The following is a 17,814-nucleotide window of genomic DNA, read 5'->3' as shown; positions in this document are numbered from 1 at the left end:
AATAAAGTAACACTAAGCCTTTGAAATAATATGCATGCTCATGTTCAAATATAAAATAATTCCATTTAAATTTATTTCAAACATGACAATCATTGTTATTTATATATCATATATTTTCTCGTAAATAATACAACCTTTATAGGAGCCACTATCTAAAATAGTACCAATAAAGGTACTCATTGTCCATTTCCGTTTCCTTTTTCATAACATTTTTTATTTACGTACACAGGTACATTGCGTCCCAGCCAGTACCATAAAGGGATGTGCTTCTTCATTCAACATGTACATGCGAACATATATATCTTAGTCATTTCATTCATAATTATTCATTAACATTATGTAAAATATAACATACTAATTATCATATAATTTGAAATGATCAATCATTTGATATATGAAAGATAAATCATTTGCAATTCAATTAGAAGAAGTCTAGAAACAATAAGATACATCATTTGCATTAACGATTAAATGAAATTGAAAGAAGCAATATAATTACCTTCGTACATGAATACTCACCTTAATTCAGATGTTTTAAAGTTCCGCTCTTACTCCTTTGATGTGTTGATATGTTTAATACCTATAAAATTTTTCGCAAACTCTTTCACTCGGTTTTTATATATTACTTAACATCAATACATTTCTAATTTAATTATCATATGTTATTCAGTTGTAAATTATATATATATATATATAAAACTAAAATTAAATGGGATATTCATAACCTAATTATTAAATATTCTTTTAAGTAAACTTGTATTCTTTTACTTACCCTCTCCTCTTATAAATCTATTTATTAATTTTTAATTAATTTACAATTTATTTCGTATAAATATATTGAACTTGTATATTGAAAATGGCTCATAAATCATTAATTATTTCAATAATTTATATATATATATATATATATATTAATTTATTATTATTTAAACTATATAGAAAATTTAATTACAAAATTGCTTACTTGATGTTGGTTGCTCATGCTCCATGCCGCGCTCCTGCTCTTCTCACTGCTTGGCTTTGATCCCTCGACCACCTCCTTCTTCTCCTTTGGTTTGTTCAAAGTCTCTCTCTTGCTCTCTCTTTTTTTCTCATGGTCAGCCTTTGTTCGTTCCTTTTGTTTGTTTGACTAACTAGATGAAGCGAATTGAGAATATCTCACGTGAGGAGTCACTGTTTTTCATTTTCGAACATGCTTCTTTGCACATTCGCGTGATAGAACTCGGCTATTGAACCCCGTGCTCGCTCGCGCTAGCTCATCTGCTTTAGTACTTCGCCTGTGTCGGTTATTACACTCATAGCCCTTTGTTGTATACTATGTCCATTGAAATATCTAGGATGATAAAATTGTGGATTTTGATCAAGTCTACCTCCATCCTCTAAAACATTCCCATTAAATTAATATGAAGCCTTAATATCAATTTAAGTTAAAATAAAGTCCGAACAACCTCTTTAATTTTGACTTTTATTTGTTATAATGTCTTGCATCTATAGGAAATCTCAACTCTAGATCTAAATATACTCTGATATAGCAACAGGAAAATTATCTTTTGCTAAACCTTAATCTATCTCAAGAAAAAACTACTTATTGTTTTCATCATATTAAGGAAGCTTGAGGGAAGGGTTTGGCTTTTTTTGAGCAATATCCAAGATTCATGTTCTTACAATTTTAGTATAATGGTAACTGGACAAAGCAATAATCTTCAATTTGCATTCTCAGATTGCCTCAATAACTGTAGTAGCCCTTGATTCAAGCTTAAGTGAATCAACCTTACACAAGGATTCAATTTATGGTCTAATTCAAATCTTATTCAACACCAATCCAAAAGCCATCGACACCAATCCTTTGGCCTGGTTAGGACTTCCAGCATCACTAAATTTAAAGCCAAAAAGCTTTTATCCATCCGTCCTTTCTTCCATGTAAAATGTTTGAACATCAGTTTTAGGGACTAAGTTGCTTGATTCTCAACTATCTAATTAACTGGAGGACCAAAATGGTTCATCACTAGTTTTAGAGACTAGGTTGCTTTATTTTCAACCATTGGGGGCCAAAATGCTTCTCGTTAAATTGCATATTTGTTTTGAACGAATCTAGAAATCAAAAGTCTCTTCCTCACCTATTGTTCTCCCTGCCAAAAGTGCCAAGCTATCTTTTAGCTTCCCCGTTATAAATAATGTCTTTAAGGGCAAGGTAAACTACTTTGAATTAAGTTAGATCCTTGAAATCTTTTGGAAAGAATCACCTGAGCTGATTGCACTTGTCTTAAGCCTTCGAGCTCACTTTCTAGCTTGAGTGTTAGAGTGTCTTCTTAGAGAAACATTTTTTTAGAAAATACTGAGATATTTCCTTGATTATGTGTGCACAAAGAGTGCAAATGTTATGAAATGACATTGCCCAAGGAATTTGACTTTCTTCAGATCATTTTTGGTATGCAACAACCATTAATTTAAAATTAAATAAAATAATCCTTGGCATGATCGAATTTAGAAATTGACATCCTTTGTGGAATCGTTCAACTTCTGTTAAAAATTTAATTGCACATTTTATTGTTGGTTACATTAGTGCTTTAGAACATTTTGCATTTGTCGAATTGTGAAATATATTCTACATTTTACTTTGTGTTCTAATATTAGTTGTTCTGTTTTTTTTTTTTTTTTTTACATTGTTGTTCTTTTTTTTTTTTTTTTACATTCTTTGATGATAATGTTAGTATCTTGTACTTCTTGTGAGTGGATTGATGGGGACATTAGATCATGGAATGTTTATCAGAGGCGTGGCTGCCGATCTACGGCCACGATTGAGTCGTATTTTTGATTTATTCTATGTATTCTCTTATTTTTGTTGTCGTATTTTATTTTCTTTATTTAGTTTCCCGTTGTACCCTTTTATTAAGGGATGTCGTATGTAAGCCCAAGGGGCATTGTGGTCTTTTGTCTTTGAGTCCTTTGTATGAGGCTTTATATAGCACTCCTTATTCTCTTTTCAAGTTAATGAATGAATGTTTGACAAAGAAAATTTATGTGCTTTACTTTCTTGTGAAAGCTTGAGAGTCAGGGAGAAGGATCCCTAGGAGAGGAAAGAATTGCGCATCACCCACAAACCTAGATAAGTTGGGTTCGTGGTTTTTGCTTCCCTATCTTCTTTTCCCTTCCCCTCTTCCACTAGCCGCCGGTCTAGAATCTCTCCGAGACCCCTAAGCTGCCGGCCACTCTAAGGGGCTGTTTGGTTGCCTGAAAAAGAAATGCAATGTAAAGTAAATGTAGTGCATTCTGAATATTTTGTATCTGTTTGGTTGTCTGCAAAATAAACGCAGGAGAACTGTTTCCTTTGTTTGGATTGGTAGATCCAGAGTAAAGTAAAATCAATTTTTTTTAATAATTTGAAAGGAACTATGGAAACTCATACATTCATCCGTCAGTATACCTTTTTAGCACAATTTTCTTATTGCTAAATAGTTTTTGAGCTTAATTCTTGTTTCTTGTTTGACTAAGGCTTCGTTTGAGACTATTTTCTTATTGCTTTCTAAAACACCTTTTTAGCACAAACAATTCTTGAACTTTAAATTTTTATATTATAAACCTACTTTCTAAAGCAGGGAAAAAACAGTGCGCGTCTAAGAAATCGTTCCAAGAACATTAGAAGAAACATTACTGGAAAAGCCAGAAACTTGCTTTTTTGTGGAATTTTAACCTAAGATCTTTGACTCCGTCCTTTGACAATTGCTTTTTGCTTAGCCGATCCAATTTAGAGGAATCTTTTTGAGGCTGCAACAAAAGTTTTCTACGACCTGTATGAAAAACTTCACCTACAATTAACACAGATGTGGCAACGGACAAAGACATCAAACACCACTCTCCTTTGATGAAGAAGAAAAGCCTTTCAAAGGAAATTCCATTCCAGGGCTGTAGAATTTATCTAGCATTCTAGAAAACAAAAATTAACATATTTTATAATTTAAACAAACATTTCTAAAAATAGAAAAGACTATATATGCGTGAAAAAACTTTCAAACCAAGCCAAGCTGCGATCATAAAAAATCTAATATTAGCAAGACACCAATAACATAAGACTCTTTCAACTATCAAGTATCAACAACACGGTATTATTTTACAAGTCCTATGCATATATCTCACTTATTCAATACATTTTGATGAACGAAGACTTCCAACTTACGCATCACATACAGTTTTCTGTCCAAAATCTATCTTTAACACAACTTAGCTTCAAGCGTTTTTCTCTCTCACCAGAATTACCAAATCAGAGACTTCTTCATTCCTAAAGACAATGAAGGAATATTAAAAGATAGTATCAATTTAAACACAATTGAACAAAAATACATCCGATGACCCACTATCCAACTATAATATATGTTAATAATTTAACTGCCTTTTGCTGAATTATAACCAAAACTTTAAAAGGTGGCTCTGGTTCAGTTATTTAGTGCTCATTGAAGCCAATTCATGATGCATGGAATTTAATCATTACAATGGTGGTGACGATTTCATTCTCCAAAAAAATATATTAGTGTCATAAGTCATCAATTCATTCTCACAAAAATATGATAAATAAATTTAAAAACAGAGCATTCATAAATTCAGCACATCATTATATTTTTGAAGTTTCATGGAGTTCAGTAATATCTTAAAATGGCCAACCATCTTTGTAATTATAATAAAATTCAAGGAAAAAAATATCAATGAACAATTAAAATCATGAAAAGGGGGTTATGTATAGCAGTAACGACAAAAGTCAAGTTCTTTTCCACAGGATCATCATAAATCATTAGGCGTGACTACTCGAAGATCATATTGTGCCCACAAAATCTAGGCGCATTTAAAAGAAAGCATTTGGTTCTACGAAGCTGCAACCATCTAACCACAAAAACTTTAGAGGACAATTTTCCAGAATATACTAATGAATATTATTCCAGACAAGAGATTTTATAAATTTTTTTTCTATATTTATCATTTTAACTTTCAAATACAAAAAATACAAAAAACCTAACGAAATCTTCATTACTTTACCCCATAAAGACTCAGTCGAGCAAGCTAAAATGAAAACCACTCTGTCACCACAAAAGTGGGAAACAAACAAAATACACTCCCATATATGGCACAGTGAAGTGTTAGAAAACAAAAGTTCATTCAAAGTTACTATCACATGCAGAAAAGAAGGGTAAGCGCATGATGACTAGTAAAGCAAAGTAAAATTAATATATCACACATTCCACTAAAATAAAAAGTGAATGGAGTCCGCCCAAAAGCACAAAGAAACTATTTTTCTTAATTATTACTTAAGATAATTCCTCCAGAACCTCAGTAAGATAATCGACTGACCCCTGGATGCGCGTGTGAGAAAAAGTCCATGAAACCAAGATTGGCCATTATCATTCCCTGCTTAAACAAGAGCGCACCCGGTTGCTTCCCGAGATCCTATTCCTCGTATTATAAGGCTTCCCCAAGACTTACACCAGGCATAAGCAATAAGGAATAGCTAAAACAGAAACAATCTTAAATTAAATCCACATCAATCACGTTTGCCTTGAGAACGGAAAATCACCAATAACCATACTTGCTCAGCACGTCCAAGTACTAGATCAAGAGCAGGAATACCCTCAGGCCACCAGTAGAACAGACAAGGCTCCCGTGCACGCGCGTACAATGGACCATCAGCCGCCCTCGATGCATTCTACACTCGCACAAATTGAGGAATGCGGAATACGACTCGGATCTCTGCCAAAGAGACACTGACGTTCGACAAGGAGCGAGAGAGAGGTCGAAACAAGAAACGAAGGAGCCAAAGAAAGCCTCTCGTGCAATCTTACACCAACCTGCGAACAATGAAGAACCCGAACAGACCTAACGATGACGCGAACTTGCGAGCTGCGCCGTTAGAGCGGATCGAAAAGAAGAGCTCGTAGTCGAACAAGCAGGAAGGGAAAGCCGAAGAAAGCCTCTCTGCAATCTTACAACCTCCTGCGAAAGCCAATGAAAGCCGAAACAGCAACCGAAAGCGAATCGAACGCCGAATTTATAACCAGGCTCAAATGAGCGGGTTTCTTAATTTGCGCAAAATGAGCTCTGTAATACACAGCCTAATGCATTCCGACACTTTCCTTTTACTCCGCTCAAAAATTAACCAAACAACACAAATTTAATAAAATACATTTAATTGTTTTTACTTTTCTACACCCCTAATTCAGGCAACAAACAGCACCCTAACTCCCCACCCCACCGTCGGTTAAGCACCAAAACCCCACCACCCCACCCCCAACTCTCCCCCCCCACCCCACAACCGTACCACACACCACACACAAAAACCGCCAGCCCCTCCTCTTGTATTTCCCTCATCCACCCACTTGCCATTAAAAACCTTTCCAAAATTAGCCTTTCATATTTTAGGTAACTTTATTCATGAGTAAATTCAAATCTATTTGAATTTAAAATAGTTACCTAAATTATAATCCTCTCTTTGGTAACTTCCTAATTCATAGCCTATTTAAATTTCAAATTAAATTGGATGAAATCTTTCATTTCAAATTTAATTTCTTAATTTAAGTAAGCATTGAATGTCTCCACAATTCCCTCCTCCTACTCCCTATGCCGCCGGCCCCATAGATATTTCCTTTGAAATTGTTTCCTGAAATCACTTCACCATTTTGAAAACAATTCAAAACCCCTCATTTTTTTTCCTCTGGCAGAAATTCCGCTTGCTCCCCACCTCCTTAAATCTTTCCAAAACCACTCCTCCCAAGTTGGCATTAAGCCACCAACTCCCCTCCCCTGCTGGCCGAAAATTCCCAAGGCTTATGTGCTGTTTTTTCCTCCACAAATTCCTCCTAAACCCCATCACACGTTGGGTTTCCTGCTCTCCAAGACTGCTGCCAGAAAATTCCTGCAACCCTTCTTGGATTCTCATCAGCCAGAGGCTTTAAACTGCTGTCTAAAAGGGACAGCTTGCTGTCCATCAGTTTCCGCTGGAGCCTTCTCACTATAGCACCATCGGAGAAGTCTCTCCTTGTCATCCAGCACTTCCCAAAGTCAAAGCAGCGACTTCTCGCATGGATGGCTGACCCGGAGATGGACTACGGGATTGCTTACGACGAACACGGATTCGTGCACATTCTCCTTTCAACTTTCTTCGACGTCAACCTGAGAATCGACCATACGGTGGAAGACTACATAGAACGTATCTTGGACACTTTGGTTGAAGCTATTGAAGAACAATTGGAGGTCGTCGAGTGGAAGATTGCTGCCGGTCCTTAGCGAAGGTTCTCTACTCTTCATTCTCTTGTGTTTCTTAAATCTAACTTTTTCTTGTGAGTTGATTGTAGTCACGAAGGTCGTGCTCGCCCGATTCTGCTAAGCTTAGTAAACGTAGGGATTTTGAGTGCATTCATTTGTTTACTAATCTTATTGTTAGACTAGGGATTTTGTTGAAAACTACTAGTTGGCATAATGTTATTTTCTACTTATTTTGAAGGTTCAAATCTTTTGGATATGTAACTTGGCCTAAACGAAAGTGACCCCTTTCACGTTTTGATTTGTTGTTTTAGTTGCTAAAAGTTTCTTTGTTATTTCTCTAATCAAGAACTTGTGCAATTTCTTAATACAATCACTTGCAAGCATGGATGCTTTGATTTTGGTTTATGGTTTTGTTCTTGCTTCATTGTTCACATCGGAGAGGAAAGAAGACACTGCACCTAGGTATTAATGCAAAACATTTTTACTTTGAAATATCTAGACTAGCTAAAATGGATGGAAAAACAAAGATCCATCTCATTTACGGCTCCTATTTTATCTCTCCAATGTTCTTGTATATGTAGTTTTAGATTCTTCAAGGGGCTATTTTGTTGGTCAAAAAAGGAATGCAGAGTAAAAAAAGTGAAGGAGATTTCAAAATATAGTTTGGTTGGATAGAAGAAATGCAAAGCAATTTATTTTTATATTTGTAATTCACCCTTTAGCGGAATTTTTAGTGTATTTAGAATTCACTCAATTGGGCAAAATTTCAAATACGTTGCGTGCGTGAAGATTCTCCCGCGGTTGTTAGCCCCCACTTTGCCTGCCACTATTTATCTCTGCTTTCCATTGACTGTTGCGCACAGCTTTGTTGCTTGCCAATTGTTACTGGCCTTCATCCCCATTGCCGACACCAACCCCAATGCCATAAGTCGCTGGTTGCTACTCCAATGCCGCGACCATTGGCTGCCGCCGCTAGCCACTTCATTCAAGTTTTACACTGAATTTATTTTACTTAAAATCAAACATAAAAATGTGCTCTTTTGTATTTGTTTTACACTCAAGCAAAAATATTTTATATACAATTTATTTACTTTGCAGTGTATTTAGAATGTGCTGACTTCTAAATACCTGTAACCAAATGGCGGCTAAGATATTCAGGGTTTCTGACATTCTTTCATATCGATTTGCACTTTCATAGTTCATTGATATTTTGGACATTTCTCGGGACTTTAATTTTGGATATTTTTGCTGTCTTTTACTGCATCTTCAGTCAACGTTTTCTAAACTCTTGTTATTGTTCTGGTCTACACAAAAAACATTCCAACAGTTTCCATCACTAAATTAAATTCTTTTCTATTTCTGTACTGTGGGAATTTACAGAATGCACGTGATAATAATGTCTTACCACATCTGAAGGAGGAATTATGCGAGATATTTATTAGCGAGAAGAGCTATAGAGAAGAGCTCTGGAAAAATGGTATTGTCAGGTCATCTTTGATGGCCCCAAAGAAGCATCCCATGTATGTTGGCACTGAAGAGGTATGGCTTATCTAATTTAACTTTTATGACTTTTCATATCTAAGATTTTCAGAATACCTTCTTCTGATGAAATTGAAATTCCTTCAAATATTGTAGGATCAAACATGCATTATATGCCAACAATATTTGTATCTTTCAGCCATTTCTTGCAGCTGCAGGGCTACTACATTTGTCTGCCTTAAGGTAACGCATATGAAGAATACAGTATATATATATATATATATATGTAGATTACGAAGTAGTTATACCTTGATATTTTTTTGTGCAATATTGGCCATGATTTCTGTGTGAATATCAAAATTTACATCCATGTGATCCTACTTAATCTGACATCTGTTTATGTGTTTGCATAAACTGCAAAGTGCATTTTAATTATGTTTCTGTTTAAGCAACAGGTCACGTTTTATTTTCTTTTGGCTGTTGTAAAATGGGGACCATCAGATTATTGTAAATCATCAATCTGTTTATACATACCATTGGTTTTAGCCAGACAATTATTGAACTCTGTTTATATTTATTTTGGAAATGCTTCAAGTTATGACGTTCTAAGTTATGATGATTTCTCTATCAACCTACCTCATGCGATTCCTTCATAAAAGTTGTTATTGTTTATGCCTGCCTATAGAAGATGCATTTTGTTAATTTAATAGTGTTCTATTCGTGATTTTGAATAATTTGGAAGCCTATGTTGACATGATCTTATCTCCTGCAGCATTGGACGCATCTTTGTGAATGTGATTCAAGCAAACTTCGCCTTCTTTATCGTTACTCTCTTGCAGAACTTGATGACTTGATATCTGTGACCCCTTCCATGTCCCATGTGACATCTATCGAGAGCCGTCACCTTATAAATTCCCAGCCGAATACATTTTCACATCAAGTTTCAGTTACTATGATAAAGAAGGTTTATCCCGGACTCTTATTTTAATTTCAAAATGCATTTAACATCTTATGTTATCTATTTTCTATCTGAGGCCTGTTTTCTTTTATACTTTGTAATCTGTTTTGATATTCGTGCTAATGCAAGTTTGGAAATTTTAATCTGTAACCTTGTTCAGATGGTTTATTTGGTGGACTCAGATACTGAAATCTGTTCAAATGATTGTTTTGGAGGAGTAAATTTACTCCGCTGGACGTTATTTAGAAAATACTTAATTATAGTCTAGGAACTAGCTTCACCTTGGGAAGCTGTATGTTATTCTGTCATTCAGTTCTGAACATTCCAAGTTGCACGCTTCTTCAAACATTTAATTATGCACTAATATCTGCAAATACGTGTACTTCCTTTTTTTTTGATCCAGCGCATGCTTATAAAAGTCTTCATAGGATGAAATTGGCATGCAAACATTTAGATGCAGAAATAACTGCTTGTTATAGGGGACATGGAGACTTGAATTGTTACATTAAATTAGGTACACGTGGCTGACAATGTGATGCATCTTGTAAGTAAAACAACATATAGAGAAGAAGACAATTCAGGAATCAAATATTAGGACTGATTTTTGGATTATCTCAACAATAATAAAAGATACAAGATATCTACTATTTGAGAGGTAGATCAACTCTCCCATAAATCTTAGACGTTAGGAAACTCACAACAAACCCCAAAGTAAACTTCAACAAAACATAAGCCCCCTAACTCTAGACAAAACTCCCCTTAAATAAGAATAACACACAATAACCCAATCAAAACCCTCCCTAAATAGCGTAAATAGAAAATAGGAAATGTTCCTAAACAAATAGGTAAATCTTTCCTAAACGGGCCCCACAAGGGGGCTGAAGTTCCCCTCCTACTTGCTGTCCCTATTTCTGCCTGGTTCAGCCTGGGCTGAGATGGTTGGTTGGGCAAGCTTGGGCCGTTCTGGCTGGCATTGTCTGGGCCGATCTGGCTGGCATGGTTTGGGCCGGCCAGGTGGCCCCTCTCCTTGGCGTATCACAATATATATTTTTTTAAATTTTCTTGGCGTATCACAATATGTTCCTTGCATTCCTCATTTGCTACTCAGTGCTTATTTCTGTTGTGAAATAATTTATTTTTTAGATAAAATCATATATTTTATTCCATTTTAAAGGCCTCGATAGTTTTGTGTACCCTTTTTTAGGATGTTTCTAGCAGCCAACTTTGTTCTGCAATCTATATTCTTGGTGGCAACTAATTTATGTTTTAGTTGTTCCACTAAAAGCTTGCTCAGCAGCTCAAGAGCTCAAATGCAGTACGTCTTAGGATTTTCTAATATGTTTCTAGGATGAAATTAGCAAAACATGCACATGAAAACTCGATTCTCAATCCGCCTCCTTTAATTTACGTATAAAGGTTGTCTTTTTGATGAAAATATCTAATATATAAAATTTGTTCTAAATGATATTTTAAAAATCATCCATTTAAATTTATTTCCGAGAAATTTGATATCAAATAAAAACATATAATTGTGAGGATTGACAATCAGAAAATCTTGATTGGGATAGATTTGTCCAAAACAATAACGCTAATAACTAATCCCAAATTATGTATATGAAAAGTAGCAAGGAAAAACGTCACCCAATAAAAAATTCAGGCTTACGTTTGTTTCAAGAATGCGGCTTTCACCTGAAGTTGTCAATCATTACATGCACTACATTTGAAGAATTCAATTCAATCAACACAAATTTGAGAGGAATATAAATTTTCTTAAGCAATGAATGATTTTTTTTATCATCCCTATTTATAATTTACAGTAAAAGAATTCCAAATTTGGGGTCTCTAAAATTCCAAATCTGGATAACAGAGTTGGAATTTGAAATCATTTGCTCCGGCATTCATGAAATTAGCTAAAATGCCAAAATCACACTAGCAAATCCTGAAAATCAGTGAAGTATTTAATGCATTTATATGCTGGAAATTGCAAGACAGAATTAGCGAATATTTGCTGGTGCTTCTATAGTGTTGGAAATAGAAGGTAATTAATTTGTATTTTAGTCTTCCCCAAACACGGACGACAGCTATAAAAGTAGTTGCAAATCATACTTCCAATAAGAAGTAACAGGGAAAGCAGCAATCAGAGGAGCAATTTATCTATGATTTTAATACAAAGTCTAAGTTGTTCCTGATATAATAATTTAGCAGCTCCATCCAGGGTAAAGTCAGGGAAGAAACAATTAAAAATCTAAACGGTAGTCCAACATTGAAACACTTTGCAAATAACTAGCACCAAAACCAAGGTTGCAGGGAACTGTGGGCTCCGAAAATTCGGCCTCGGCCTCCCCGCCGCGCGATTTCTTCTTTTTATTCTTCGGCGAGAGAGTTTTAACGGATAAGTTCTCCAAACGGTAGTCCAACATTGAAACACTTTGCAAAGAACTAGCACCAAAACCAAGGTTGCAGGGAACCAACAATTAACCAAAACTAGATCAATAGCAGCCGTGAACTAGAGAGCTAGCAACAATCTAAAATAAAACACACCAAAACAAAGATTTGAGAGGACAACCTATTCTCTATATGGATCATCGCTATAAGCATGTTTACACTAAATTAATATGATATGATATAAAAATATGAAAATTGCAAAAAAAATTTGAAACAATGCTTAGATCAGCAAATTGCTTGTTTCAACTCATAATTTGTGTTTCAGCTCATATAATTTGTGTTTTTGATGAGTTTAGCCTTTTGATTTGCAGTATTTTATCTGGTTTAAAAAGATTTTGTTGCGACAAATTGAGCATTTGATATTTATTAAACAAATCTAGTCACAACTGTTGTGCTTTTTGAACATTAATCGAAAAATCATCATAAGTAGGTTTGTGACGTTTGTCATGCTAAAGGACAAGATGCCTTTGATATCTATCATCAATGGTGGATATAATCTTATAAAAAAATGTGTAGAGTTGTTTGGTAACATTTTAGATGTGAAAATATGAAAAATTTAGAAGAATCTACACATTGATAACAGTTTATTCAAAAGTCAAATTTAATACATTGAAGATTGCACTGATTCCATTTTATAGGATTTTTAATTTATAAGAATTCATCCCAATGTTATGCGTGATTTTAAATGTCCCAGGGCTTCTAGAGGTTAATTTTTTGAAGTACCAAGTAGGAATCCATTCAGCATTTAGAAATACCATACCTTATCTCCTGGTTTTAATTTAACATCTGTCCCATTTGTGTAATGATTTATTATTGTTTTGTATGAATATTTTCAGACAAATAAACCAAAGTATACAAATTATAGTCATAGCTAATATTATATGAGGCAAATAATGAAAGTTTTAAAAATACTAACATGCACTCTGGATGCTAATGAGCATCATTAATTCCCAAGGATGGGATAAAAAAAGTTTGAAATATATATATATATATATATATATATACACACATGCACTTTGGTAACTCAAATATTAACCATTAGTTGTGAAGTCGTGATGAATTATGCACTTTTAAATTTGACTAAATTGATGGAATTTAAATTTCTAAGTTTCTTTGCATTCATCTTTATCAATTTTTCTAAAATTTTGACGCAACTTAACTCTCTTTTTATGGTTAATTTTAGTAATTGGTTTATTAAGAAACTAACAAATTATGAACAAAACCTATAGAAGATTGACCATTCATCGTGGTAATAATAGATATTGTTTTCTATTGGAGGATTAGATTAAGTTATGATCTCATGCTTAAATTCAATTTGAAACTCAAGTCTCATTCTTGTTCCAGTGTAGGTTGAAATTCATGACAATGGTTTGATTAGGTGCTTATTCAATTCAACAACATCAGATATATGTTCATATTGTTAGTGCAAATTATGTTGTGCATCAAATAAATCTTCCAGGGAATATTCATGAACCACAATCCCTTCAATATATTCATATTCTGTCATGTTTGATTCTTGTGTTGGTGTTTGTGATGAGCTTTAGAAGAGATGCCAATGATTTTTTTTTCGGGACATTAAACATGAATATATTTCTGTCATGTTTGATTCTTGTGTTGGTGTTTGTGATGAGCTTTAGAAGAGATGCCAATGATTTTTCTTTCGGGACATTAAACATGAATATATTTCTGTCATGTTTGATTCTTGTGTTGGTGTTTGTGATGATCTTTAGAAGAGATGCCAATGATTTTTCTTTCGGGACATTAAACATCAATGCGGTGGAATGATTGGAATATTCCTCAATTTTAAAGTTATGTATAAAGATTATTCTAGCGGTTTTGTTGAATTGTAGATAATTTCATCCCCAACTTCTTCCTTAAGATCTTGAATGAAACAAGCAAGACAAACTTTTCAGTCTATTAGAAAATAATTTAATGCTATACAATAAACCTTTCATACTATTTGAAATATCATAATCACCTTGCTTATTATTTTTTATTCATTATATGATTGAATCCTGTTCACTAAATGATAAATCTTACTGTTTTTTTGTTTATGTTTGTTGACTCAGGTGGATTAAGTAGCAACATGATAGGAAGTGGATGCACTTTTCACAAAAATTGTGGATGAAAAAAAAGGATAAAAGAACACCTCAAAATAATTTTTATTAAAAGAACTATAAAGAGAAATGCAAGATACAATTGGATCTTCAATTGGAGAGGAAGATCCGACCCTCCCAAATCTTTAGCCGCCGGCTAGATCCCAAATAACTTAAGAATAAACTAAATTAAGCAAAATCCCAAAACATAATCTGAAATCGTCCTATTTGGTGGGGGCAAGAAATATAGGGGAGCCTATACCCCTCGCCCGCACAAGAGAGGTGATGACGACACAAAAACGAAGAGACACGACTTGAGACGAAATTCAAGATAAGAAGAGGAACAAACTCTTACATTTCAAATTTGACATAAATAAAACCTTACAAACTAGACTCCAAATAAAATGATGACACCCTAAAGTTGCTGCACTTGGAGAAGAAGGATACAGGTGGAGCGGCACTTACGGAGAGACGAAGAGGTTAGAAGCCCGAGAAGAAAGAGTGGAAAGAGCCCGCAGGATTTCCAGAGGGGATGAGAAAGAAGGGTGGAAAGAGCCTGCATGATTTCCAAAGCAAAACCCGCAGGTTAAAACTTTTTCAAAAATAACATTTCATATTCAACTTTTTTCAAACATTACAAATCCCCCATATATATAGGTATGAAAGGCAATATGAAAAGACACAAACATTAATTTTAACACAAGAACCTAAACATCACAACATTAAAACACCTAAAAAACATCCCAAGCCAAGAAACCGAAGTGGCTGCTGTGGGAACCGAAGCAGCAGCCGCACGGAACCAAGGAGGCCGCACGGAAAAAGAGCCCAGGCACGGGAAACCAGCAGCCGGCCGAAATCCAAGGGGGCAAATGCAATGAAACCATGGAGGAAACCAAGGAGTCATGCATGGGAATACAAAACACTTAACTTGGGATTCCAAAAGCCCTTTTTGGAAACCCAAGAGACAACTTTAAGACATTAAAAACTAAAATAAAAGTGCATTAAAATAAAGGATAAATATGAACTAAAACTTAGCTAATAATGAGCTATATTTTAGTTCCATTTAATGAACTAAAATCCAGCTCATAAATGAGCTAAAATTCCAGCTCAATTTTGATTGAGCCACTAGACTCAAGGGAAGCCAAAATTTGATTTATTTTGGACTCGTGTTGACCCCCCCTTTTGTCTACATCACTATTGTTAGCCTTAAATAGGATCCCTTAATTCATTCTCAAATCAGTCCCCTTTTTCTAAGTAAATTCCTCTCATATTTAAATTCAAATTAGATCTCTTGCCCTACATAATTTTCTCCCAATTATAATTAAAAATTTTCTAAACAATTTCCCCTTGATTCTTCTCCTCCCATTCCCTAAATAATTCCCTCTTAGATTTTTAATTCAAATTAGATCTCTTGCCCAAAATAATTCCCTCCCAATTATAATTAAAAAAAATTTTCTAAACAATTCTCCTTTGATTAAGAACCTTCCTAAATAGTTCATTCTTGATTAGAAAATATCCTAATTCCCTTCCAATCAAATCGGCCGGTCCATTATAACACTTTGTGAACATGATTGAACATGCACTTTAATTTTGATTTAGTACATTCAACTTTGGGATATTAGATTGATTGTATGCAAGAACCAGTCCAACCGTTTGGTTCAGTTGAATCAGCTTTATTTATCAAATGAACGAAGCGAGACGAACAAGAAAAATCCAGCGAGCAGAATGCACAAAGCAGGCCGGTAGAGCAGCCAAACCGCGAGCACAGGAGCTTCGGTGGGGTCGAATCGTGAAACCGAGCAAGGGAATAAGTTTGAATGCGTAAAGTAATGACTCCTCGTGGAGAATAACTGCGATTCACTCTCTCCTTATGATTATAAGAGGCTTTGAATTAGAGGAAGTTGTGCCAGGAGGAAGAAGAAGGAGAAGGGAAGAAATAGTGAGAAAAAGACGGAAAAAAGGGAGGAAGAAGGAAGGTGCGTGCGTGTAAGTTAGGGTTTGGGATTGATCAACAAGCAAGGGAGATCGAGAGAAAGAGAGAAGGAAGACTCCTCGTGGAGAATAACTGCGATTCACTCTCTCCTTTTGATTAGAAGAGGCTTTGAATGAGAGGAAGTTGTGCCAGGAGGAAGAAGAAGGAGAAGGGAAGAAATAGTGAGAAAGAGACGGAAAAAAGGGAGGAAGAAGGAAGGTGCGTGCGTGTAAGTTAGGGTTTGGGATTGATCAACAAGCAAGGGAGATCGAGAGAAAGAGAGAAGGAAGTAAACTCGATGGGGAGGGTAAGCGATAGTCTCGTGTACAGGTAGAAAGTAAGAAATTTTTTAGCATTTATTAAATTTAATTTATAAATTAAGAGAGTTAATTTAGAAAATATTTTTATGAAAGAAAGTCTAATTTTCTTAGAAAATTAAGTTCAATTTCTAGAGATAATTGTTTTCTTTAGGTATTTAGGTTATTAGAAAGAAAATAAATGTGTATTTATTTAGAAAGAAAATAAACTTAATATTTATAGAAAAATTTTATTTATAATTAATAATTTAATTAGTATGAATCTAATTAACAAGAATAGATAAGTTATGAGAAAATATATGTATTTTGAAATGAAGAAATTTATATTTTGTAATATTAAATTTAAAATATCTTAATATAAGAATGTGTAGAAAATAATAATTAGAGAGAGCATATGTTTGAGAGATTATGATATTTAAATAAAATATGGATTTTAATTGAAAACACTAATTAGGAAAATTAATTATATAAATAAGGAATTGAATGATTAGTGATGAATGACATATTAATAATATAGAAAATATGAATTAAATAAAAATATAGAGTAGGAGAAATAGAAAGTATGTGTGTAACTTTTAATATATGAGATTTTAATTGCTATAAACATTTTAGAAATGTGAGAGCAATTAGAGGCTTTAATTAGGTACTTTGAGAAAGAGAAAGAGAGAGCAAATAACATGTATTTTAAAATTTAATAATAAAAGAAATCTTAATTAGTGAAATACGCTATGATTATTTTTAAGAATTAAAATATATATTTAAAAAAAGAAGAAGTTTTGAAATATTAAGTTAGAGGAATTTAATGAAGTTAAGTGATCTTTTATAGGTTTTAAATATATCGCCATTGGAATAAGGAGTAAAAGTGAAGCAACACGTTTACTAATTTTAAGGTGAGTACTCATGTCTTTTAATTACAGTAATGAATTTGTTCTTTCTTAAATTAAATTTGTTGAAATATAGTGATATTTGCTTATTAAGTATTTATTACAAATTAGATTATAATCTGTCATTCTCATACCCAATGATTGATCATGTTGAATTTAATGAAAATAAATATACCATGATTTATATTTTCATAGAAAGTAGATGAATGATATGAGAATGATATAATTTATATAGAATGCTTTCATGTGCATGTTGATTGATGGAGTCCACCCCTTATGATATTGGTTGGGGACGCAATGTTCCTGTTCATGTAAATGAAAAATGTTATGAAAAAGAAAAAAGAAATGAAAAATGAGTACCTTCAATGGTACAATATATATATATATATATATATATATATATATATATATATATATA

The 17,814-nt window shown here is 33.9% G+C and overlaps 1 protein-coding gene across 2 annotated transcripts in view; it reads left to right on the top strand.

Moving 5' to 3' along the window:
- The window catches only part of LOC110102954 (lysine-specific demethylase 5D), a 104,345-nt gene that overhangs the window by 29,594 nt on the left and 56,937 nt on the right, over nucleotides 1–17,814 (top strand). For both annotated transcript variants that reach the window (XM_020831477.2, XM_028695408.1), the window contains exons 6-8: nucleotides 8,626–8,784; nucleotides 8,881–8,967; nucleotides 9,497–9,688. In XM_020831477.2, coding sequence (XP_020687136.1) covers nucleotides 8,626–8,784; nucleotides 8,881–8,967; nucleotides 9,497–9,688 — 438 coding nt within the window. The remainder of the gene's footprint in view (nucleotides 1–8,625; nucleotides 8,785–8,880; nucleotides 8,968–9,496; nucleotides 9,689–17,814) is intronic.

This window comes from Dendrobium catenatum, unplaced genomic scaffold, assembly GCF_001605985.2.
Source record: "Dendrobium catenatum unplaced genomic scaffold, ASM160598v2 fragScaff_scaffold_631, whole genome shotgun sequence".
NCBI lineage: Eukaryota > Viridiplantae > Streptophyta > Magnoliopsida > Asparagales > Orchidaceae > Dendrobium > Dendrobium catenatum.
This window is presented reverse-complemented; position numbering and strand designations above follow the sequence as displayed.